Source organism: Eretmochelys imbricata, chromosome 2, assembly GCF_965152235.1.
Source record: "Eretmochelys imbricata isolate rEreImb1 chromosome 2, rEreImb1.hap1, whole genome shotgun sequence".
Classification (NCBI taxonomy): Eukaryota; Metazoa; Chordata; order Testudines; family Cheloniidae; genus Eretmochelys; species Eretmochelys imbricata.
In genome coordinates this window covers 234,345,888-234,372,562 of record NC_135573.1, presented here as the reverse complement: position 1 = coordinate 234,372,562, position 26,675 = coordinate 234,345,888, and the positions used below count along the sequence as shown (strand labels likewise).

The 26,675-nt window shown below is 44.7% G+C and overlaps 1 protein-coding gene across 7 annotated transcripts in view; it reads right to left on the bottom strand.

The window, feature by feature from the left end:
- Positions 1-6,681: 6,681 nt before the first annotated feature.
- The window catches only part of KIAA1217 (KIAA1217 ortholog), a 240,793-nt gene continuing 220,799 nt past the window's right edge, over positions 6,682-26,675 (bottom strand). The window contains exons 14-20 of one of the 7 annotated variants that reach the window (XM_077809458.1): positions 22,870-23,024; positions 21,200-21,346; positions 13,500-13,619; positions 10,624-10,701; positions 8,825-10,513; positions 8,237-8,362; positions 6,682-7,173 (exon numbers count right to left, since the gene is read on the bottom strand). In XM_077809458.1, the coding sequence (XP_077665584.1) occupies positions 6,682-7,173; positions 8,237-8,362; positions 8,825-10,513; positions 10,624-10,701; positions 13,500-13,619; positions 21,200-21,346; positions 22,870-23,024 (2,807 nt within the window). Of the gene's footprint in view, positions 7,174-8,221; positions 8,363-8,824; positions 10,514-10,623; positions 10,702-13,499; positions 13,620-21,199; positions 21,347-22,869; positions 23,025-26,675 lie in introns of those variants that run through there. The other 6 variants (XM_077809459.1, XM_077809460.1, XM_077809463.1 and 3 more) reach the window with 6 other exon arrangements.

The following is a 26,675-nucleotide window of genomic DNA, read 5'->3' as shown; positions in this document are numbered from 1 at the left end:
GGTTTTGGGTTGCAGAGTGTAAAGAAGCTACTATTACAAATGTGTGTGTTATTCATAGGTAAAGGACTCTAAGGTTTTCAAATCTTCTGTGTCTGTGGAACAGTCCCGCAAGTATAGCATGTGACAGAAAGGTTCAGATGTGTAAATTTCTTAATTTTGATTTTTAAACTCCATTTATAATCTGGCCCTATATCATACACCAAATGAAGTTTATTTGGTTAGGTGGTCTTTCTTCAATGTGCCATTTCTGCGGTACTCAGGAAAACATGAAAATATCAATAATCCTTCAGAATCACAGAATGCTGAATATCTTAACCCTTAATCTCTGGTGTTTTCCATACCACCAGCCAAATCAGTGCTCTCTTTCATAATTCATTGTAAAGACCAGCTGATGGATTGTGAAAACTCAGAAAAATTTCTATTTACAAACAGAAAAGGAGTACGTGTGGCACCTTAAAGACTAACCAATTTATTTGAGCATAAGCTTTCGTGAGCTACAGCTCACTTCATCGGATGCAAACAATTCTATCTACATGTTATACTTGGTTTCTCCTCTTTTATTGCCTAGCATATTTGTTCCTTACTTTGTCCACTGCTAGGTATTTGCCCTCTAAGTCACAATCCTCTGTTGGTGACATGAAAGTTAATTGCTCTGAAGAGGGTAACAATAGTCCTGTGTCACTCATAAGCGGGGAATGAGCAGCAGGAGCACAAAAACTCTGTGCAACAAAAATTCTGTTTTCATGCACATGTTCTCAGTACTAACAAAGCGCGATGTGTAGGCAGGCTTGGTTCCATATAGAGCCTTTTTCATTTTGTTCAAAATGGCTGTAATAGTTCTGTACTTTAATCTATATCTACCTTACTTTTCACAATGGAAATAAATGTTTATAGTTGTTTCTTCACAGGGAACAGTACCTTGTTTGATAATGTTCCATGAAAATTCTCTTTACTGAAGTTTTGTGTATATGTCTGTGCCCAGGAGCAACTGAAATAAAAAGTATTTCTGTTCTTATTGTCCCTCTAACAACTTTTAACTACACCTTTTCCAGATATACTGTGATGCTGGTGCATAAGTAGCATCTCCATTTGAAATATAAGGAAAAATCAATCTTTGCTAGCTTCTCAAAGTCAGTAGTTTGTTGGCAGTTTAATTTCACTCTTCAGTCAGGACCAAAAGTCTCCTTTTTAAAGTGCATTTCAGCAAGGGACTTCAACACCATGGATACTGTGTTGCTCTGATATTCACATAATAAAAGTACTTGAAAATACGAATGGAGTGCAAGTGCCCTTTAGACATCTTTTCACGGGTGAAGCAGATGCTCTAACAAGCAAAGTGCGTTCTAATACCTGTGGAACATGGGAGACCCTCCACAATTTATACTTCCTAAATAGATACTTGAATTGATTCAGCAGTGATCAAATGGAAAGAGGACTGCTCTCTCAATGGGAAATAAAGAAAAAATGGACATTCCTGGGATAGGTGTGAAAAGATGAATAATGCATTTTAGGGCCTGTAATTTTGACATCTCCAAAGCGATGTTCCCCTTTAAATGGGGTAGTGGGGGGGACACAATTTGGTTTGAGAGCAACCGCACACCTTTCCTTCCAACCTTTTAAATTAAACTACTCTTGAATGTTGATTTTGAGCAGGACCTTCTGTGACATTTACAATGAGCACTACGAAAATGGAATCAAGCTTCAACCACCTTTCTGCTTTTCTCTCTCACCCTGAGGCAGGGAAGAAGGCAAGGGCTGCCAATAGGACTCCCTTGTTGCTGACCATCCTGTGGAACTGCAGTTGCCCTTAGATGATGCGATTCCTCTGTGTCTTGGTCATTTGGAAGGTAGAGTGAGAGAGGGGCACCCTTGTGGGTCCAGCTGGAGATAGAGCCTCCGTCTGTAGCATAGTGACAGCCCCTCTGTTCCCTTTGCCCAATATAGAGTAATGTTCAAGCATCATGGGCCTATATTAAAATCTCAGGGTTATTTTTTTATCTTGCAGGATCCCTACCTCACACTTAACTTTGCTTTGATTTTTTTATCGTAGGGGGGAAGCTGCCCAAGGCCAAAATGAGAGTGCATTTCAGGTTCAAAATCCACTGTGCAAAAATGCCTGTTGGGGAGGGTGGGGGACTGTCTCCCTTCAACCCTTAGGAAAACAGGTGTGGTCTCCTCCTTCATTCAGAATTTCTATCCAAGCTCTCCCCCATGCTTTTATATTCACTTTCCTCCTTAATACCCTTCCTCTGTTGTCCATATTCTCCTGCATGTCAGATTGCTTTGTCACATCCTACCCCTAACCCCACCCATTTCCCTGTGAGATGGTAGCCTCCTACACCACATGCTGCTGTGAAAGGCCCTCTTTCCTACACCCCCCATTCTGTTTGTGTCGTTCCTTCAATGTTGCTGCCCCCAGCAACTCTGCCCCTATGTATAATCATCTCTCTCATTCAGTCTCCTGAGCGCCATGTGTCTCTGGCTCCCTTCAGCCTCATAGGGTTTCACCACCTGTTCCCCAACCGCCATGTGCCACAATCTTTTTAAGGGCAACCTGGCTGCAGTAGGGTTACCATACGTCCATATTTGCCCAGATATGTCCGGTGTTTTGGTTCTTGAATAGCCGTCTGGGAGGAATATCTAAAAGCAGCTGGGATTTTCCATTATTTTTCCCCCAAAGAAGAGTTGATCAGGCGAGAGCGTGCCCGCTTTTTCTGCCAGTGCTTGTGCCGCAAAACAGCTGTTTTGCATGGCTGGCAGGGAAGGGGGTGCATGAGCAAATCCCACCCCCACCCCCCGCTGTGGTGGAGTGTACTCTTTTTTGAATGTTCAAATATGGTAACCCTGGCTTCAGTCCCACAGAAAACAAGCTCAGGTTCATGACCCGTGTAAGGACAGCCTCACTGCTGCAGGGAAGGCTGGAGGCTACTGGTTCCAGACTTTAGGAAGCTGATCCCTCTGCAATAAGAAAAGGAAGCCAAATACACCTCCTTACTCTAATATCATTTTCCATCCTCCCTTTATTCCCCTCTCCATGCACCACAGCCCATTTCAGTGAGGGGTTGGGATTAGTAGTAGCCCCCTGTTCCTTTGGTGGAGGTGGTGGGCAGGTACACTGGTGAGCATGAAGGGAGCGGTCCTGCTTCAAAATTTTGGAGTAGGTTAATATTCCAGGGCAGTAGATGGGCGGAAGTCCTTTCCCCAGCTCCAAGGGAAATGGGGGGCAACTGGGGAATGGTGCATGGTGGTAAATTAAAATAAATGTGTCAAGTTTACCCCAAAAAAAAACAAAAACCAAACCCACCTCATGAGGAGAGATTCCAAAGTTGGCAGGGCAGGTAGGAGAGCTGTTCCCTATAGAAAGCACCTGCTGAGCCATCTCTGCTTCAGCGCTGGCAGTTGAGATACTGTTTGCTCAGGAATTCCTTTTGCCAGGAAGTGAGTCCCAGAAAGGGTGGCCTGTTGCTTAATAGAAAAAGCCCCACTTTATGCGGTACAGCCACTGCACTCCAGGTCCTTGGTGCCCTTGATCAGAGAAACATGCATAAGCGTGTTCTTTTTTTGAACCAAGAAAAGGTAGTTCCAGTTTGCCTCATGTGTAGTCCATGATTTTTTTTTTTTTTTTTTTTGGTGGCATGAGCGTTTTGTGTTTGGAAACGCTCATCAGTTCCCCAAGAGATGCTGTGTCCATTTTGTATGTATTTGTGACTGATAAATTTTGCTTAAAAGACAAGTGGGTCTTGTATATACAGCCTTCATTTTCAGTGCTCAGCACATGGAGAGCAGTTAAAAGGACACATTGGCTGAGCGTCTCCTGTCACTTACACTATTGTAACCCTATAGACAACTAGGTGGAGAGGTGACTAAGTAAGTAGCCTTTAGCAATAGAATTCATTTTTCCTCTGCACCACACAGTGATAGGGACTGGGCACAGGATACACACATGGTTACTAGAGGGCTGCTGGGGCTAGTACTGCTGTGTCTGGCTCAAACTGAGCAAGGAGGGGGTGTGGTAGGGGGTGGGAGTAATGCAGGGACACACAAAGCATGGAGATTAGCTGCAGTGGCACCTAGTGGGTAGGGAATGCATGGTCATGGCTGTAGCCCTGCAGGAGAGATGAGGCACCAGGGGCAATGGATGACTGAATGTGACCCATGGTAGTCCAGCATAAAAGTACATTTGTCAGTGCATTAAGGTGTATGCAGTCATAGATGTTACATAGAAGTAGAGGTAAGGTTAGGATGGTCTCAGTTTTAGGTTTAGTATTTTATACATGAATATACAGTCTGAGGGAAAACAGCCATGTCTAAAAACCACAATTAACTAACTAGCTACTTTCTTAGGTTTGCACAATCAATCATTTTCAAAATATGAGGTGTGCGGGGGGTTGACATGTTTTGTAAAACATAACCAAGCTCTGTTTGGATAAAGTGTCCCATCTTGGAGAAGATTTGAGTACATCTGGTGTTCTGTTCGTGTATTCATGCTAGCAACAAATCGTCAAGCCTCTGCGTAGGTGTGGGCTCTTGCTTAGCTTATACCAAGTTTCTCTTACAAGCAAATGGAGTGTCAATGCTGGAAACATGGATTCATTGGTGTGTGTTATTAGGTGACAGTGAAAATACCATCAACCCCTTTTCATAAGTGTCTTTACCAAAAGCCTGACCAGTATGTTAATGAAGATCATGTAACTTATTTGTATGTGGAGATCTTTTAAACATTGACCTAACTCCCACCCAGACAAGCTCTCTGACAGCCAGAAACAAATGTGACATTCTGTAAATTAGTTTAAGACCAGAAAATTAGGCCATAATTTTGGGAATAGAAATGCTTTGACAGCAAGAGCACTGTTTGCAAGTGACAGCGTAAGATGTTACAGCAGCAGTCTTAATAAAAGGGTGGATAATGACTTTGTGCTGTCTTGAGCAGAAGTTTCTAAGGCTGCATACAAAGAATAAATCCACTTCATGTTAGAGAGTGCCTCAGGGGAGGGAAGCATCAATTCATTAACACTATTGTCTTAGAGGAGACAAATTAGCAAAAAAAGGCAGGGGACAGTACCCAAGTTGCTTATGTCCTTGCCTGCAGCGTAACCTTACACAAGGCAGCTCTGATTAACCATCATATCGACAAGCCTTGCTGCTGTCTCAATTCTAATCCAGAGCAGCTCTACTTGAGCCAGAGTTGGTTCAGGTATTTACATCGATACTGATGTGATTGCTGAAGTCTAAGGCTTCCACTGACAATATTACTGCTGCAAGGGACTCCATGAACCTATCTTTCTGTAAGGGATCAGGGCCTTCACCCTCGAGTAACAGCAACTTCGTGTGTGTGTGTGGGCGGGGTTAAAATTCTGTTGTTGAAAAAAAAAAATACACATAAACCAAATAGAAAGAGACGGGTGGTTTCCTCTTCCACTGTTTGGCCAGGTAACTCTTCAATGGCATTAGAAGGTAAGAGTCCAAATCTCAAAGAATTACAATTTTGCTCATTATGTCAGACTTTACATTAAAAGTGAAGATTTTGAACAACCATTTGAGTTGGAACCATTGTAAAAGTTATTAGTGACAAAATACAAAACCATAGCATGCAGCCCTTTATTTTTGTAAAGTTCTTTGCTTAGCATAGTTCTGTATATTACATTATGGTGTTAAACAAAGAAATTTATTTACAAAAACACTCGTTATGCAAACATTTTGCTCTTTTACATTTGCTCAATATTCACCTCTCCCCATATATATATTTTTAAAGCATGCATAAAAATTAATTTTGGTGTAGTAAAACTACTCTATGTGCCCAGCCACATACAGTATTTGTTTATATATATATATTTATAGCTATGTACAAAAGGTTGCCAGTATACATAACAGTACAGAAGTGTACATCTTAAAATCCACACTGCAATACAAGTTACCAGGTCTCAATAAAACAAAAGAAAAATGGTGGATTTAGCTAAGAATAAAAGTAATCAGCAAATACTTATATGTAAAAACAAAATTTATTTTTGTTGGATTGGCAAATTATTAAATATAATTTGAATGGCAGTGCAATATGTTAAGTTACCTCATACACACAAATACCAGTCTTATTCTGTTTCTTGTGTAGAGGTTTACTGTCCAGCATAACACATTATAATGTACATTATAATAGTATCAAAATGTTTTGGCAAAAAGATCTTGAAAGGAACCATGATGTTTTGTTGACAAAAATAGAAATCTGTAACAAAGCTAAATAACAGTAAAAGAAAAGAAAAAATATTTTCATTTCAGTTTTACATTTGTGTATAATCACAGTTCAGTATATCTTTGTAGTCCCCATAATGAAAATAGCTTTATACAAAAGAACTTACTAAAATTTCTGGAACCATATATTGGTTTTTCCATGCTCTTAACGTTTCTGTGCACACACACCCACACACGTTCACTCTCACACACCTTCTGCACTTTTTGTAACAGGTGCTAGATACAGAAAGAAACTGCTCTATCGTCATTAACAGCAACAAAGTTTTACAAAACAGGTTCACTCTAGTCTATTGTATTAATCCAGTACTTAGCACATGTTTAGTATTAAGTCTCAAATAATAAAACAAAATGATACATTCCCTTGCTAAAATATTGGTTGCAGATTCATTAATAATAAACAGAAGCCGTGGTGATGTTGCACACACTAGTGTTTAGCCTTTAAGCGGTCTCCTTGGCTGAGGAGGTGAGTTTGCTGGCGTTTCCATTCTGTGACTTGTAGCTGGTGAAGCTAGGTGTATGGATTGTCCTGATGCTCTTCAGGCCTTGGTTCAGTGAAGTGGGAGAGGTAGACGAAGGGGGGGAAGAGGAGGAGGAAGGGGGGGATGGCCGGCCATTTTGAGTCTGTAGTGAGAATGAAAGATGGTGACCTTTACCTGTGTAAGCGGGGTTCTGAAACTTTAAGGAGCCATTAGAGACAGAAGGAATTAGGGAGGTAGAGTGGGCAGTGCGACCTGTTTGAGGACTCAGAAGGTTAAAGGAAGGAATGGATGTTTTAGTAGGTGGATTAAGAGGGTTAGAACTGTCACCACTAGAAGCAGGCACAGAGCTGTTTTTCCCAGAGGTGGGAGAAAAAGCTGGGATCTTAGAAGCAGGTAGGGTAGGGGAAGTAGCTTTATAGTCCCCACCAGCTTTCTTAGCACTTCCATTAGCCTGTAAATAAAGATGGCAGGAGACAGTTTGTCAGAGAGCCAGTAACATAAGTAAACAGGGCCTGGGAAAACAGCCCTGCAGAAAATAAGAATGAACTGTTCAAGGCCTGAGCTAAGTCTTGCAGCTGTGGACTGGACCTGGTACAATCCCCAAAGTGCACAACAAAGAATGCATAGAGTGCAAAGAGAGAGAACAAAGCTTGTGCGAGAAGTCACATCAACCTACGGACTATTCACTACCTTGGTCATGCTTTGAGATTGTTAACGTGAGGATGGATGGAGCCTTAATGTGGATCTAATGCAACCCATTAAACCAGAGGTTCTCAAAAACTGTGGGTCGGGACCCCAAAGTGGGTCGCAACCCCATTTTATGGGGTGGCCAGGGCTGGCGTTAGACTTGGTGGGGCCCGGAGCTGAAGCCTGAGACCCCACTGCCTGGGGCTGAAGCCGAAGCCTGAGACCCACTGCCTGGGGACGAAGCCAAAGCCCAAGGGCTTTAGGGCTCGGGTTACATGCCCCCTACCCAGGACTGAAGCCCTTGGACTTCAGCTTTGCCCCCTTCTCCCTCCTCTTCCCCCCCCCCGCCTGGGGCAGTGGGGCTTTGGGGCCCCCAACCCAGGGCTGCAAGCTCAGGCTTCGGTCCCCCTCCTGGGGCCATGTAGTAATTTTTGTTGTCAGAAGGGGGTTGCGGTGCAATGAAGTTAGAGAACCGCTGCATTAAAACACAGATTAGTATCCGTCACTTCCTTTAAAACTCTTTGAACAGAGGATTTCCTAGCAGTCCTGATGAATCACATTTACCAAAGGGAAATAAACAGGTATGGCATCTTAAGCTGAACACTGGAGTAAAAAGCAGATGTTTCATTGCAGGCATGCAAAGTATGGTGAAAGTGTAATAAGGATCATAAAGAGATTTTCATTCCCCCAAGATCCAGGATGCCTAGTTAGATCTCATTTGAAAGAACAAATCCATTATTTGGTATAATCTATACCAGTGACTTGATTTACATTTTTTTAAACAGCTTTAAATGTCCATCCAAAGATTTGGTTTAGGGTAAAACTACCTGTCTGTATTGGCGTGGATCCTGTAGCTTGTGCTGTCTGCCTGCTTTATCCAGGCTTCCTTGTTGTCTACTTTTTGTAGCCATGGGTATTGGCATCCTGCTGGTCTGTGAAGTGGTGCTTGAGCCCTGTTAAAAGGATTGTAGGGGCACGGGGGAGACAAGGAAATCACAGTGGTAAATAGGAGTGCATTTAAAGAGGGGAATCACACACCATGCGCAAAGAAGCTTTGTGTGAGAAGCCAAAATATTACATGCAGGGGGAACATCAGAGATTCACGTCATGAACCACACCACTCTTGTTAAGTTCAAGAATCAAATGGAGGCATCTGCTCAACTACTGATCAAACTGGATTTAATGTCAGTGTCATTTCTCATTTCACACAGCGGATTATTGACCCAGCTTCCCTGCATTGCCCGTCACCAAACAGCAGCAGAGGTAAAACAATCTATTAGCTGTTAGACACCTAGTGGGGAGACCAAACAAGCCACCTGAAAGGAAGCAAACAAATCATAAGACACCTCTTGCTTAATGGTGATTATTGCAGATTTTAGAAAGCAGCTGGAGCTTGATTTCTCCTACTAAGGTACCTTACGTGAAGCAGATAGGCTTGACGAAGGGGATTCTGCACCACCATGGCTCTCATCCAATACTACAGGTTCTCTGGGTGCAGCCTCTTGTGTTATATGGGAAGAATAGGAGGCACTGCTTCTTACAGAGGCACATGCAGGTTCAGGGACAGATCTTGGACTCATCTCACTGATGGTATTCTCCAGCTGTTTAATGGTCTGCTCAAGGCTGTCCAGAGTCCTGTACGTATTCTTTCGAATTTCATCAGTCCTAGAACTCTGTGCTGACATCTCAGGAATGGGATCTTCCTTCCCAGAACCATCTTTGGTAACATCCTCAAGCTGAGACCCTGTGATTTCAAATCTTTTGGCCTCCTTGTGTTGCTTTAGAGTCCCATCTTCCTCCTCCTCCTCTTCATAAACCACCACCTGCAAGGTCTTCTTTCCAGTTTTGGTCCCTGTACGTATTGCTTGAGTCAGAGCAGCCAGCTGCTTTTTAGGGAACTTAAATTTAAATTTTTTCTTAGCATCCTGCCTGCTTCCAAACTGATCAGGAGAGTCCAGCTTCACTTCTGAATTTAGACCATAAATTTGACTAAATTTGTTAAAACCGGTCTTTGCAATTTCTTGTTCCTCAGGAGTTTTTGTTTCTGTAGAGTCAGAATGAGACTGAAGTTTAAATTCATATTGTTGCTCAAGCCCATGATTTGCTAAATAATCTGCAGTAGCCCTTCCATTATTAATTGTCTGCAGTGCTTCATTCTGTATCACAGGGGTTTCAGATATTTCATTTTCTTCCTCCTCTTCCTCTATCTTCTCCTCTGTCATCATTTTCTCTAACTCCTCCTCACATTCCTCAAATATGGTTGAAAGTCTTTTATAAGCCGACCTAATATCCATTGGTTCTTCAAAGATTATGATGACTGGTTTTTTGTCCAGACAAACTACTGGTGGTTCATTCTCTGTACTCTCTAACACACCTTGTTGGGATGTCTTGTCCTTTTTGGCATCTATATTAACTGTTTGTACATCTCCTCCCTTCCTGCTTACTATATCGTGAACTTCTCCAGTCGACAGAACCTGAACAGTTGTCTTGGTAATCATAAAAGCAATGTTGTCTGTTGGTGGGTTTTCTTCACTAGGAGAGCTACCTGGAGACTCTGTCTCCTCCATATAGTTTACATTGATATTTCTAGATACTTTAGGCCTTAGCACAACCTGACTGTAGTTAATGACAGGCATTTCTTTCTCCTCTGGTGATCTGAAAGCTTCCTGAGTTTGCAACTCTGTTTGCCTGACAAGAGGTGAAACGTTGCTGATTGGGACACATTTGCCTGTACACTCTAGTGGTTTGTTCTGAGGCATGTCATAATCAGTGTGTTGCAATATTCCATATGTCAGCTTTTGTTTTCCAGTTTCAATAGTTGGATAATGCACTCCTAAGACATCTTGACCCCCTTTTCTTCCGTCATTTTCTGGCAAGCTTACCCTAGAGAAGTTTGTGCTGATATTATGGGGGTTCTTGTTGGAATAGTCTTTATTCCCTACAAACAAATCTTTACTGAACACAGAATTTTCATTCATTGAAAAGCTACTTTTATTTTCAGATATGCTGGAAGCATCAGAACTCATCTGGTCTTCAGTTTTCCCTTCCCTCTTCTCCTTAGGGTGGTCACTATCTTTTGGAGATCCTGTTGTATCCCCATATACCTAAGGGGGAAAGTTGGATTATTTAGTTAATCAGAGTTGTTATTTGTAAAGATTTTTTTCTCCAATTAATCACCATATCCTCAGATGAAGTGAAGACCTTGTGAACTCACTGCTCTGTACATTGCTGCACAGCCGTGTCTATAATAGTCTTCTGATTTCTGTACCTCTTCATAGGAAAATTCCAAATTCTGGTAGGACAGGGTGCAATATATTACTGACCAAAACTATGCATGTGCTCAACATGAACTCTAACCAGACTGTCCCTTTTTATAAGGTCTCCAGAATGTGCTGTGCAAAAGCATAAGTTCTCTATCTCCAACATTGTTTTACCTTGACCTGTTTAGACACCAGATTTCAAAAATTCCTTAGTTTGCATAAGACTGAAGCTTGAACTAGATAGAGTATTTGACTAAGATCTGTCAGGAACAAATCAAACCATAAGTGAGGGAGGCTGACTACCAAACCAAAGGGACTGATTTGTAACTGCGAATATTGACAGTCCCTACAGCCTGTAGGCTCACTGGGACTGTTTCAGTTACACCTCCCTTCCAGGGGTTGGCACCACCACGTTGCACGATGGATACTTGAAAAAATTACTGTACTTAGTGACCAACATTGAGGGGTTGTGTCATTCACTCAATTTTTTTAAAAATTACACGTTGCTGATCCCTGCTCCCTTCTCAGTGTCACTATGATACAGTTTGGCTCACCTTGAAAGTAAGCTTTGAAATGTAAACAGCTGTTTTCTAACTGCCTCTAATATTCCTCCTGGCTAAGAGATGATGATGTGTGTTAATGTAACTGTTGTCTGGGCATATCAAAGTCATTCTACAGGTGACTACTGCAGATAAAAATGGTGCTTAAGGCTAAATAAGTGAAATAGTTAGCACCAGAAAAACCCCAGAAAATAAAATTAAACCTATTTGTCTAAAGGAACCAGTCCTATAGGCACATGGTGATTTCATCCAGTACTTCTTTGCCTTCCTTAAATGTTAATTGCTACCAGCAATGCAGGTCTTAAAATGATTCTTTTAACTGGCCAGTTTATATAGGCACATTCCCAGGGAGGCTCCAAAGTGAGGAACCTTGCAGACAATACTTCAGAGCAGTAAGCAGCAGGGCAAGGAAGCTTTTTTTTTTAAAGAGCAGATATTTCTATTCCAGCAGAGTGACAAATCCCTGTGAGAAGGCTCGCCCTTCATCATTGATTTGTTGTTACTTATGGTTTTTGCTGTGGACACTGGGGGTGAAGAGGCAACTTGATTATATCTGATGTAAAATAACCATTCTACAATCAGATTTCTAGTAAAAGTATTGACAGGACAAAAGTGTGAATAAAAAACATGGTTCAAATACATTTATACTAGCAACAACTGCTAGATCCAAGCTGCGAACTATCAGTCATGAAATTCAGTCTCCAACACAGAGAATGCATTAGAATAAAGGTACAATAACTTAAGTTAAATCATTTAATGGACTTCAAGTGCACACTGTCTCTTAGTGCATGCTTCTCAGTATTATATATAAAGCTCAGAAAGAAGAAAGTCAGCTAGCAGGGGGCTAGGTTCATAGTTCAAAGTCTTTACTCAGCATGCTCACAGTTTGTTAGCACTAACAGAGATTATGCATTGAGGACACTGAAACTACTGAACGGTTTGAAGAGGGAGGAATTATCATGCAAAACCACCAAAGCCAGAGAGGAATTAAAGTTCAGTGTGATGCTCCAGCCACATTTCACATAATGGTTTGTGTGTCAGAAATAACATGTCAGCTCTTAATGAACACGTAAGGGCCCAGACCTGCAAGTTGCTGAGGGCCTTCAGCTCCCATTACAATAAAGGGCTCTCAGAACTGGGGCCCAATATATTTAATGGCACTTTTTGTAAGAGTGGGGAGGTTACAGCTGGGGCTCTGGCTGCATTTCACATCAAGTGATTACATTCTACCTACCTCCATTCCCCTGGATTTTCAGTTTTTCCATTCTACACTGCCTGTTCCAAACTTTGGTATAGTGTCTCTAGGCATTATTAAACAGCTATGCACTTCACCCCAGAAATAGTTGCACTCCTCTGGGAAATGAAGTGATACTTGTATAGTTTGTATACCAGTTGGGTTGAAAGGTGCCAGTGAATGTCATGCAAGACGTAAGCTCAATTAAAGTTAATTGCTGGGAGTTTGCAGTTGTCACAACCATTATTACACTGAACAGTATTTTTGAGTCAGTTCTTTGGAAAAAAATGTTTGCACTATACTTGAGAAAATGTGCAATAGCTGAGTGCTGACTGACAGTACAATCATCTGGCCTTTTCAACACTGAATTTACACCGTCAAAGAAATCTGACAAAATTTCTCCCCAAGTCCTGTCACACTTAATCTCAGGATTTATCCGTGCAATGGAGAACGCCAAAGGCCAGGTTGAAAGGCTCCCCTTGAGCTTCAATGTTGTTTCTAGATATTGCAAAGCTCACCTCACTTGTCATGTGATGTAAAATTTGTATTACACTACCTGCTGCTGCAGGTTCATGAGCTGGGACCAAAGAGAGAAACAGTGCTGTGGGCAAAACTGGGCCTTCATAGCCGGTTTTCAGAGGTGCTCACCTCTAGCTTCCACTGATTTAAATGGCACCTTTGAAACCCAGGTGACTGGCACCCTGACTTAGTGAAAATGCTCTAAGCTGCCAGCTGGGATGTGGGTTTTAATCCTTAGGCCTCGCCACTCCACTGGGCAGTGGTGGTGTATTATAAAATGAGTCTGTCAAGCTCTCCTCAACCAGAATTCTTATGTAAATGTTGAAGATGAGCTGACCCCCAACTTGGGCACGTGCACAAATATAACTCCTGTCTGCCAGCATTGGGGGTAAAAGCAAATAAGCCCCTGAGACTGTGTTAGAGGGGAAAGGACACACATGACACAAAATTAGTCTTGAAGCAAGGAAAGAAGGTTATGCAAAGAGTGGGTGGCATGTTTGTAAGTGCCACTTGTTACCTTCTTGTCCTTGTGGTGTATTAGAGCTCCAGGCCTTGTGTCTTTAATGTGTGTGTCATTTCTGGACTGTTCAGCATGACTGTTTGAATTTACATCCATAAAAGAGCACTTCTGAAAAGCCTAAGGAATTAAAATACTGCAAGTTAGCAGGACACCCAGTTGGCTTTTTACAGACACTCACAAAGGAGTTCTGCTTCAAAGAGGATATTTGTTTGTAAAGCATGAGATTTAGATCAGCAAAACAAAAACCGAGGTTTAATTTATTCCTGCTACTGCCCTGAACGTCTGAGTGAAATGTTATTTTCAGATTAGGTAGCATCTCCTAGCTATCAAGCTCAAACTGCATAACAAATAATGAATTTGTTAAACAGTCTCCTGATTCCCATTTTACAGATGGGGACTCTGTGGCACACGGCGGTGAAAGGAGTTGCCCGAGGTTAAACAGGAAGACCATGGTAGATCTGGGAACAAAAATCACAGCTCCCAAACCCATGTCATAACCACAAGACTGTCCTTAATGAAACGACTTCATTTCTCAGCACCCCTGTCTTTAACTTGAATGCTTAAGCCTAAACCTGTAGCGTCTGACACAAAACTAAGCTTTCAACTAAAAAGGCCCCATGCAAAGAAAGATGCTTAAGGACATGGCTGCACTGCATCAGAGAACAGACCTTCCGCCCTGGGTCCACAGACCCATGCTCTCAGGGCTCGTGCTAGATCTGTAGGCCTTGTGGCTCAGGCGCTGAAGCCGGGAGGGGAGGGAAAGGGGAGTGGCCTTGAGAGCCCAAGTTCCAGCCTGAGCCACACTGTCTGTACAGCTATTTTTCGAGCACTAGGCAGGGCTGGATTAACTTTTTGTGTGCCTTGCTCCAAACATATTTGTGGGCTCCCCTGGGGAATGATTGTAAAAAGGGCCGGGGGCAAAAGCACAGTGGGCTGTGGCTCCCCAAACAGACAGGTGTGGCCCGTCCCCTCCCCATCTGCCCTTCCCCCCCGCCCCCGCTTCTTGCCCCCCCCCGGGACTCCTGCCCCATCCAACCCCCCCGACCCATGCCCCATTCAATCCCCCCTTCTCCCTGACCGCCCCCGGAACCCTTGCCCCTGACTGCCCCATCCAACCCCCCCCTCCTTTCTGACTGCCCTCCACGGGACTCCTGCCCCCATTCAACCCCCTTGTTCCCTGCCCTCTGACCGCCCTGACCCCTATCCACACCCCCTGACCACCACCCCAAACTCCCCTGCTTCCTGCCCCCTTACTGCGCTGCCTGGAGCACTGGTGGCTGGCAGCATTACAGCCGTGCTGCCCAGAGCACCAGGACAGGCAGCCGTGCCACCCGGCTGGAGCCAGCCACACCACCGCGCAGCACAGAGCCCCGGGTCAGGCCGGGCTCTGCAGCCGTGCTGCCCGGCAAGAGCTCGCCGTCCCGCCACCCAGAGCATTGTGCCAGCAGCGCAGTGAGCTGAGGCTGAGGGGGACAGCAGGGGAGGGGCCAAGGGCTAGCCTCCCGGGCCAGGAGCTCAGGGGGCGGGCAGGAGGGTCCTGAGGGCCGGCTGTTTTGCCCACGTCTCTAGGTGGTGGGATAAGGGTGTGTGATTGTCGCAGAGCCTTAGGCAGGTGTGTACAGAGAATGACCAACACCCTGTCTCCTGGCAACTGATGGCCTGGGCCCCTCCCCTGCAAGGTGCCAGCTGAAGGTGTTGGAGAACAAAGAGATCAGGCAGCCTCCTGGCCCAGGAAAGAGACAAAGGACAGAGGAGGGGCTGGAGGGGGTTGCAGTTTGGAGCTGGCTGGGGAAACAGAGGGAGGTCCAGCAATGGTGTCTGAGCTCCCTACCCCACAAGACGGACCTGACTGAGGGGTCCTGTTTTCCATATCTACAAGCTCTGCTTTGACTGTGTTCCTGTCGCCTAATAAACCTTCTGTTTGGTTGAGAGTCATGGTGAATCGCAGGAAGTGGGGGGTGCAGGACCCTGATCTCCCGCACTCCGTGACATCCAGCAGCAGCAGGGCAGGTTCTCTTCCAGCCCTCTGGGGTGGGTGTTGGGAATGGGAGGAGCGGAGGCTAATGTGATTAACCAGACTGTTAGTTTCCAGTCAGCATGGCTAACCGGACACCAGGTCCCATTTTCTACTGGAGTTTCCAGTCTAAAACTGGATACCTGGCAACAGGGGTGCCAGAAAAGCTGGGGGGGGGCAGGGGCAAGCAATCATTTTTAAAAGTGAGAGGGCTAAGCCTTAAGCGGTGGGAAGCAAGGGGTGAGTGGGTTTGGGAGTGGAGAGGAGCTAATGGTCAGGGCCATGTCTGCTGTACTTCCCAGGTAGGTTGGAGACTGTGGGGATCAGCTGACACAGTATCCCCAGCCCAGGTGACAGCCACTGGTGGATTTAGAGTTAGTGGGGCCCCCCGGCCCTGTGCTCAGCTTCATTGGTGCGAGGGGTCCAGGTGGGAATGGGGGTGGGGTGCAGTAGCTCCCGTTTGGTACTCAGGATGGGGGGGTGGTTTCAGGAGTCAGGGCATGGGGTGTGGGGGGTGGTGCAGGAGTCAGGGCAGGGGTTTGGGGGTGTGTGGGTGGGTGCAGGAGTATGGGGAGGTGTGAGGAGGGTGCAGGGGGTTGGGGGTGTGTGTGTGGGGGGGTGCAGGAGTCAGGGCAGGGGGCTCGGGCGTGCTCACAGGTATGCCCCGATTCCAGCCCCTTCCCCAAGGCCCCTTCTCTGAGGCTTTGCTCTTCCACCTCTCTCTGGCCAGCAAACAGCTGATCCGAGGCCCGGAGGGTGGGGGGGAACGTAGCACGCTGGGAAAGAGGCCGGGGAGGAGCTTGGCTGCTGACAGAGCCTGTCCTGCTGCAGCAGGAACCGGCAGCACCAAGCTTCTGCCCCCATGGGGCAACTCCTTGTTGCTATTCTCTCTCTCTGTTTCCTCAGATCCCCGGTTTCTTTCCCTCCTGAACTACCATCATCTTTCTAGTCTGCTGTGGTCCAGAGTATAAAATTCCACATACACACCCCGGAGCTTTCATTTTCCACTCATTCCTTCAGGACCCAATACATGGCCTAGCTAACAGCATTTCCACTGCCACAAAACTCTAAAACCTGCACCCTGTCACTCTCCTTAGTGCCCCCAAATTTGTTTCTCTCCCCCTCACTGTCCCTGGTCATCTGCCTCCAGCACTCCAGGGCCTGGCCTACCCTAGGCTGTGGGTTCTTCAGGCTGGTATCGGCCACACTACAGCAACCATACTGCAAGGTGGTGAGGACTAAGGAGTTCAGGTTCTTCAGGGCCTATGGACCCTATATTTTCCTCCTGTAGCAATGCTCTGGTACAAGTCAAGTCCTAGGAGCATGGGTCTTCTATTAAGTCCTCCTCCTACTGCACCGCAGAGTGTGGGCTCTCAAGACCTCCACCTTACTGGGCATAGCTGGCTTCTCACTAATTCCTTGGGGGTCCAGCCCAGCTCTCACACTAGCTCCTAATTCAAGGGGGGGGCTAAAGGCCATGAGTGCCAGTAGCTGTACAACGTGCAGGTGCACAATGCCGACAGCAAGTCCTGGTGTAGCACACTAGGAGTTCTGCTGACGTGCACTTGCAGGCTGGGTTATCAGTAAGGTAAGTCAGGAGTGCTGTGGAGGAAAGGTGCATGCCAGGGAGAGAGTGGCAATGAGAATTAATTACACCAGTGCAGGTAAGAAAGTGATATTGGTGTGGCAAGTATTGTGGTAACTATATAATTAATTTATCTCACAATCATGCAATTTATAGCACTAAATTACTGGATTCAGTCAGGCACTTCCTCCAATATAACATCCCTCCCCTCTCAGTCTCTCTCTTGTTACTCCCTTTCCAAATTATAAATAAACACAGAAAACTCACAGTGGAGGACTGTAGCAGACACTCCCAGTCGTCGTCTTCTTTTTAAAACAAAGTTCTCTTTATAGACCCCTCTTTTTACCTAGATTCATAGAGTTTAAGGCCACAAGGGACCATTAGATGATCTACTGTGACCTGTATATCACATGCCATTCAACGTCATCCAGTTACCCCTGCATGGAGCCCAATAACATGTTTCGCTAAAGCATATCTTCCAGAAAGACATCAATAGACGAGAATCCACCACTTCCCTTGCGAGTTTCTTCCAATGGTTAATCACCCTCACTGCCAAAATTTGTGCCTAATTTGATTTTGTCTGGTTTCAGCTTCCAGTTCTGCTTTTCTCTGCTAGATTAAAGAGCTCTTTCTCCCCATGCAGGTACTTATACACTGTAATCACATTACCTTTCAGTCATCTCCCTGATAAACTAAACAGATTGAGCTCTTTTAAGTTTCTTACTAAGACATTTACTCCAGCCTCAAGTAATTTTTTGGCTCTTTTCTGCACTCGCTCTCCAATTTTTCAACATTCTTTTATAAATATGAACACCAAAACTGACTGCATTATTCCAGTACTAGCCTCACCAATGCCTTTTACAGAGGCGGAACCACCTCCCTACTCCTATTCAGCACTCCCCTCTTTATACAATCAAGGCTTGCATTAGCCCTTTTTGCCACAGCATCACCCTGGGAGCTCATGTTCTGTTTGCTTATCCACTTGGACCCCCAAATCCTTTTACAGAGTCACAGCTATCCAAAATACAGTTGCCCATTCTGTAGGTATGGCCTTCAGGTCTTGTTCCTAGATGTAAAAAATTGCATTTAGCTGTATTAAAACATGTTTTGTTTGAACAGACATACCATCAAGTGATCCAGATCACACTGCATGATTGCCAGGGCCTCATCATTATTTGCCACTCAACCTTTATGTCATCCACAAATTTTATCGGCCTGATTTTATATTTACTTCCAGATCATTAATGAAAATGTATGAATCCCTAAAGAACCCAAGTAAAAACACCCCCAACTTGATGATGATATCCTTTTGACAACTATTTTCTGAGATCTGTCAGTTGGCTTGTTGTTAAGAGAGCTGTGTGGAGGACAACAATTCTGTTTCACTGCAACTTTCGAGTTCAAACTTTGTTTTCATTTTGTATTTATTAATCCATTTAACGTATGCTCTCTTGATACCATATAGTGCCAGTGTCTTAAATCCAAATGTCGTGCAGTAATAAACCAAATGCCTTTAAAAAAGTCTAACTGTATACAGTTTTATCAATCTAACGTGTAATCTCTTCAAAGAATGAAATCGGGTTTGACTAGACCTATTGTCCATAAAAACACATGGATTGTCATTAATTGTATTCCTATCCTTTAATTCTTTTAATTGAATCCCATAACAGCTTTTCCATTGTTTTGTCCAGTATTGGTATCACGCTAACAGGCTGGGTCATCCCATTTGCCCTTTCTGAGCATTGGTGCAACATTAGCATTTTTCCAGGCCTCTGAATTTCCGCAGGACTCCAAGATTTATTACAAATTAACATCAGTGGAATAGAGATCACCTCAGCCAACTCTCAGGACTCTTGGGTGCAAATTATCTGAACCTGATTTAAAAATGTTTACCCCTAGCAGATATTGTCTGACATCCTCTCCTTCAGTACCCTTACTCTGACTTTCCTTCACACCCTCCTTCCAACCCCCATATTACCCATGTCCCCATTAACCCTCCCATTCACAGCCTATCAGAGGAAGAGCAGTGTGGCAGCTGGGCTGCCTAAAGAGAGACATGACGAGGAGGAGAGGCAGCCAGAACGACACACAGCAGTGGAAAAAATGATCTCTACCTGCAGCTGTAGCTATCTAAGATGCCAGTGTCTGATGCCTGAGAGGTGTGGAGAGGCAGGCTATGTGAGGGTCACACAAGATGCCTATCAACTGGCAGGCCTGTCTCATGTATTAGAAGGATTTTACGGACATACTATACCCAGTGCTATAGTGTTTTTGAATACCTGATGTGCTCCATAGAGCCTGTGTATTGTTACATAACCCCAGTCTGTCCTAACACTAATCCAAACCCGCATTGCTCAACCTGTTTCTCCTACAATAGTATGGAGACAGTATCATATAGAGCAGTGGTCTCCAACCTTTTTATGCACAAGATCACTTTTTGAACTTAAGATCAACCCAGGATCTAACTCACCCCTTCCCCAAGGCCCCGCCCCACTCTCTCCATTCCCCCCTCCCTCCGTCACTCGCTTTCCCCACCCTCACTCACTTTCACCAGGCTGGGGCAGTGGGCTGGGGTGTGGGAGGGGGTCCAGGCTCTGGGCTGGGGCCAAGGGGTTCAGAGCGTGGGAGGGGGCTCCGGGCTGAGCCTGAGGAGGGGGGTTGGGGTGCAGGAGTGATGGGTGTAAACTCTGGGAGGGAGTTTTGGGTGCAGGCATCATATGCACCTAATCTCATAGAATCTACTGGACATTTCATGAGTTTTACTTTTTATTAGTGTCATTTGTGGTTTATAGATCCAAAATCCTTCAGGGATTGTCACAAATCAGTGTAACATTCTCAACTGTGAGGTGTGCATTGGCTGAGCTTGGGACAGGGGGATGCGGTGAGGGGTGCAAACTCTGGGAGGGAATTTGGAGCAGGAGGGGGCTCCGGGCTGGTGCAGGGGATTGGGGTGTGGGAGGAGGTTCGGGGTCTGGGAGGGAGCTCTGGGCTGGGGTGCAGGATGGGGTGTAAGGTGCAGGCTCTGTCCGGGAGGCGCTTACCACAGGCGGCTCCCAGAAGCGGCTGGCTGCTGGCACATCTCTTTGCGCGGCCCCTGGGAGAAAGGGGGGTGTGAGGCAGCTCTGTGCGCTGCCCATGCTTGCAAGCACCACCTCCTCAGCTCCCATTGGCCGGTTCCTGGCCAATGGGAGCTGCAGGGACAGTGGTGGGAGTGGGGGCAGCATTCAGAGCCACCTCACCTTCCCCTCCCTTCCCTTCCCCCAGGGGCCGCAGAGATATGCCAGCAGCCAGCCACTTCCAGGAGCGGCATGGGACCATGGCAGGCAGGCAGCCTCTGAGCCCCACTGGACTTTTAGCGGCCCAGATATCACAATTGACTGGACGAGGCTCCAGGATCGACCAGCTGATCATGATCAATGGGTTAGTGACCACTGATATAGAGTATACAGCTCGGAACCACTGGAAACTCACTGACTGCAGTTTTAATGTTTGGTTTTTTACTACAGTGTCATTGTCAGTGATCTAAAACAGTTCCACCTACTGCAAAACAAAAGACCATGGAGTGAGCATCTCTTCTCAGAAACTGCTGCCAGAATGATGCATCCCATGATGGAAAGCTAAATTTTGTGACGCTTCAAGACCTTAGACATATATAAAAATGAGTCTAGAAAGGGGACCAAGGTCTAATGTGTATGAGCCCAATCAACCCTGTAAGGGGCCTAGTATCCTCTGTTCCTATCAACTTCCACAAGAGCGGAGGGCACCAGGCACCATGCAGGCCTGGGCCATACATAACAAATTCAGGTCAATGCTGAACACATTGAATATGTACAGCACAACAAACCTATTTGTGTATCTGTCATGGAGGACTTGTCCACCAGCAGAGCCAATACCCCTGAATAATGAGCCACAGAAACCCTGCTTTTCCAGGCCAGAACAGTGTGGTGGTGGTGTTATGTGAATATATATTTAAAAAGGGGAGTTGGGTGAGACCACCACATTTATTTTCCTTTGTGATCTTAGCTAAGAACAGAAGCAAGGTCTGTAGAAGAGAGTGAGATTGTATACATATATCCATGTGCATCTCAATGTGCATACCTGCAATTCTGCCATTATTCTGTCTCCTTCCTCTTCCTCCTCGTCCTTTGTGGCAGATGCTGTGACGGGCAGTGGTGCCCGGGATGAGGCTGGATCTTCTTTAGGTACTTTGGACTGTGCTGTTTGCCCAGCATCTTCGCTGCCTTCCTGAAAGGGTGAAGAATCACAGAGAGCCAATATATATGTAACCCCTTGGGGTTTAGAGAGCATGGCTCCTTTAAATCTTTTTCCTAAGCGGGGGGAGGGGGAGAGTGAGAGAAACAGGGAAACTCCAGGTGGGGTGCTGGAGCTGGAGAGAGAGAGAGTGAAGTGAAGTGAAGCAAAGTGAAGCAGCAGAGACCCTGCCTGAAGCCTGGGAAGGACAGGGCAGCCGATCGGGGACACGCCAGGACAGGAGCCAGGAGCAGCACTGTGCCAGGGGGAATCACCCAAGAAGGACAGGCCGGAGCTGGACCCAGTATCACTGCTGCCCAGGGTTGCATGGGGCTGTGAGTACTGGGGCTTGTGACTCTGCATTGGGAATAAGGAGGGAGGCTGCTAGCTAGTTAAGTGGGGAGGTGGTTGCTCTGTGTGGCTTTGCAGAGAGCGGCAGAAGAGGGCACCGGAGGGGTTTGTTGGGGAAAGTTCACTGGCGCCAAAGACGACCAGGAGCACCCAAGACTCAGCACTGGACTGGAACTTTGCTCAGGACTCCTGAACTCTGTGTGCAGACACATTGCTCAGTGTCTGCCCTTTCAGACTGTGCTACCACTGGGCCTGTCGGGCCTTGGTTTGAATGCAACCCTGTTCTACTGCTCCCCCTACATTTCCCTTGTTGTTTTTCTCCTCTCATCCCTCTGTAAATAAATATTTCCCTTTCTTATATCCATTGTACTTTTCCGGTGTGTGTGTGTTCACTCCGGGGGTTTGGAACAGGTGCCCCTGGGGTGGAAGGGATTTTTCCTGCTGCATTCCTGCGCATGCCTTCTCTTGGAGCTGCCTGCAGGAGCAGATTCCATCTTGGCCACGAGGGCGCTAAAGTTACATATATAAACAATGCTAGTGCAAAGCAAACACAGTAAAGTCAATAATAATGCAACTCCCCCTATTGCAGGATTTCCGGAGGGGCGGAGTTATTTGTTTGCTTGTTTAATGTCATGTCTTAGGAGCTCACTTTTTTATCAACTTAAAACCAAAAAATATGGTGCTAGATCAATATAATCCTGATACTATTGATATAATGTGTATGAGACAGAGAGGCATCCCCATACTGCCTCCTTCCTTTTTTATCACTTCAAATGTAACAGGTGGGTAAAGTAAGCAACAAGAAACTCTTAAATGTTTCTATGGAAACTCTTGACTCTCTGAGCTGATCTTCCCCATCTGCGTAAAATGGGCTTTTTATTTTTAATCATCTTATGACACACTGGATGAAAGCCACTTGTGATTTGCATCTTACATTGTTACAGAGATAAGTGAAAGGATAAGACTCATGAAAACAGGACTGGACAAATCCTATTGGTTGCTTTTTCTGATTAATAGAATTTCCTGGTGACCTATTGGTCACCTCTCTGGGCCATGGCCCTGTCTCAACTTTTTCTATGGTTTAGACGAACAGCTGAAGTCTGAGAATGTTTCATGTGCCAGCCATTAGTCACTAAGTCTGTTAGCTATTGCCTGAATCATCAAACCTTGACAATGGTGGTCTCTTTTCTGACTGCATAGATGACATCTCCTGATCTCGTTGTGGTGAGGCCAGATCCCGGCAGGTAGCTGCGACGTGGCGGTGGAGGGGGTGGCGACTTCACCAGCTTGTCAGCTTCCTGCTCTGCATCAGGAGCATCTTCTGCAAAGTAACATGGCATCACAGAATGATCATTGCTGACAGGGAATGGCTCGGTTTTTTGCACTCTCTACTCCACATTAGAGAAAGAGTCTTGCTGCTAAGAACTGTGTGACCATTAGCACATTCGGGAATCTAGCTTTAAAAGGTGGTACTCCACAACGCTGAAAACATCTGCATTTGCACAGAGAAATCAGGTCACTCCACGTGGAACCTTGCAGTGATATCCTGCTCCCATTAAAGTCAACAGGGCCAGGATTTCACAGGAGGTGCACAGGTTAAGCTGCATGACGTACCTAGGTGCACTTCTAGCTGGCACATTTTGTAAGTACATGTCTGCTTACACAAGCACAAACTGTGTGTTCAGGGGGGTATTTTTGCCATTACCCTGCCTCTCTTTGTGCCCTCCTTTGAAAACCAGTGAGAGATCTGAGCCCTGCCTCCTTCTATTCTTCCAGCACATGGCAAGTTAAAAATCAGCTCATAATCCTGCTCTATCAGAGGGGTGCTTTCTGCATTGAGCTAGAAAGGGATTTGAATGCCACTGTTACAACTCAGTAAACATTGGGTTAAGCTTGGACAGCAAAGGCACCCAGGAAAATAAAAAGAGAGTACTCTGCTCCAAGAGCAAATAGGCACCACCTCTCCAATTCATTTAGTACACTGAGTCCTATTAGCAAGGGGAGGGCCGGGGAAGTCCAGCTCACCAACTATACCCTCTCCCCAGCAATGCAAGCTTTCATTTTTAATTTTAGTTACAATTAAATGTTTCAGTAACACACAGGTTTGCCCTGAAATTATAACACACTGGCTCTAATGCGAATGCTATGCCACCAAGAAAGAGTTTCCAACTCATGGCGGATTAAAGCATAATCCAATAGCTCAGATGTGCAACCCCTGCATTGTGATGGGGGCTCCTGAGTGTTCTGAAGGGGACACCAGTTTCCCCAACCAGACACCACCACCCCTTACAAACTGCTACCCCATAATTCATTCCTATGTGAAGGTGTATGTTTGCACGCAAGTCAAGCAGGACACACACTGCAGCAAGAAACATGCACTCGGGGTTTTTTTTTTTTCTTTCCTTCTTATTTACAAGCTTCATTTTCAAGAAAAGAGATGGCTGTTACATAAATAGATCGGATAGACATGTACAAGGGAGTTAAAACCTTGTGTTCAGGACTACTAGCTGCTTGGGGTCAAGAAGGAACTTTCCCCATGGACAGGATATTGCATAACTGTCAATTATGGAGATTCAATGCCTCCCTCTGAGGCATCTGATACTGACCACTGTCAGAGACAGGATACAGGACTAGAGAAGAGGTTGGTCTAATCCACAGTAGTAGTTCCTATTTTTCTAATGTGAATAGCCTTGTCTTTGTTCTCTTGTTAGCTCAAATGTTCTTCAGAAAAGGTTAAACAAAGAAATGTTCTATTGTATTATGTAAGTCACCCTGTCCCTCCCTAGTTATCTGGCACTGACTCACAGGGTTACAACAAAAGTGAACTTCCAGATATGTTTTACATTAGAGCTTTTCTCTTATCAGCGCTACCATTAAGAAGTATGCTTGTAATGAAATCTGTGTGTACTTCTACCAGGGCAACTAGGAGATTTTCTTGAATTCCAGGCTAAAGGAATTAGAGTCATTCTCTTATCCCTTACACATGACACACAGCCGTTTGGCTTCACAGACGCTTACAACTAAGGGGTGGTAGGTCCTGTGGCTTGTCCAATCTGCCAGTCTTACAAATGCAGCAATCCTAACCGCTAGAGCACCCACAATTTTCCCTGCAGTTACTGAAAATAAGAATGATGAAAGAATAGGAGGCATTGAGGGAACGGAGGCAGATTGATTTCTACTGTGTAACCCACACCAGTGCCTTCCCTATCTTTAAAACTGGAAAATAAAAAGGAAAGAGGGAACCAGGAGGAGGAAAAATTGAGGTGGTAAATGTGACAGGATGAACAAGGGGTTAATGTCAGATCAGCTTCCACACCTGTCTTTGCATGGGAGAGGCTGTAATAGAGCATAAGACTAGGTAGAACCCACTGCCGGGTGTTCTTCTCTTTTCGCTATTGAAGTTATTTTATTTTTATGTTATAAACCTTTGAGGAAACAGCTTTGCTCAAGCATTTTTTCCCCTGCTGAGTCATGCTGCTAGAGTGCAGAGGAGAATAACGAAAAACAAGTATAATTCAATTTGGCTAAGGTTATTAAGAGAGACCAGTAATTTTGGGTTTGAGACACTTTAACAGGTCATGATTTTCAGAAGGCAGATGCTCAGCACTTTGTGAAAAATCAGGCCCCTCGAGGGCATCCCATGTTGGGCACCCAAAATCACGAGTCATTTTAATAATCTTGGCACCTTTTGTGTCAATTCTTTCCCATCAGGTATAGCAACAGATGAAAGACTGGAACTGACTGATGATTTCGCTTTATACCGCCACTGGAAAAATTAGAGACAACTGTTTCAAAGAAATGCTGAATAAGAATCTCAAAAATACATAGAGCCAAGATTTTAAAAACAGATGACTAAAATCAAGCCCATCTCCAAATTTAGACACCCATGCAAGGAATTTACTCCCGTGTAAGCTGCTGTTTGCTCAGCACTTTCAAAAATTAGGCCACTTATTCAGGTGCACTAATTGGACGTAAAAACCTGACTTCGAGCACTCATTTTTTTAAAAGTTAGCCTTAATTTTCCAGGAATAAATATTTCAATTTCTTCTGTTCTGGATGGAGAGCAATCGAAACCATGTTTTCTAGCAACGTGATCCATCTGTGCTCTGTATAAGAGCAAACAAAGCACTCTGTTAATTGGTTGCTAACATACTCTGTGTACTGTATTAGTAAAAAGAAAAGGAGTACTTGTGGCACCTTAGAGACTAACACATTTTTTTCATGAAGTTGATAGATTTCCACTCCATACAGCTAAATTCAGTGCCTTGCATAATGACAGGTCAGTCTCTAAGGTGCCACAAGTACTACTTTTCTTTTTGCGAATACAGACTAACATGGCTGCTACTCTGAAACCTGTATTAGTAAAGTAGGTGGTCTGCCTTCCCATAAATCACTCATTTTCCTAGCCTAAAGTAGGCAGGAGCATGTTGAAACTTTCTTTCTGAACTGTGGAAGATTTGGGTGGTATGTGAAATGTTTAATCAGAATTAAGGAAAAGCTTTGTTATTCCTTTAAGTTATGTGATGATTATAGGATTCATTATGCAAAACAGAAGGCAGATGTCCTATCGTTTCATCAAATTTCTTCATAAATCGGTTAGCTGGACACCACGCAAATTCTTATTCTAGAAATGGATAAGCTAAATATGTGAGTAACAAAAGCTCCTCTTTATTATTGTCTTTTGCACTTTCTCAGACATTGTCACAGTTCAGTGCACCCATATAATATTTATTTTCTCTGATTCTTTCTGTGCTGTGCCATTCACTACAAAAGCTAATGCTGTTAGAAGCCAGTCATCTCACTGAACTGTGTACAAGAATTCTAAAATGATTTTTCAACATAAGTATTAAACTCTCATGTTAATAAATGCCCAAGAACAACTACTGCTACAAACTATTTAGTGTTAGAGACTGAAACAAAATGCTGGCTCTGAAAACACGTCTCCATAATTCTGTGAAAGTTTATATAAATA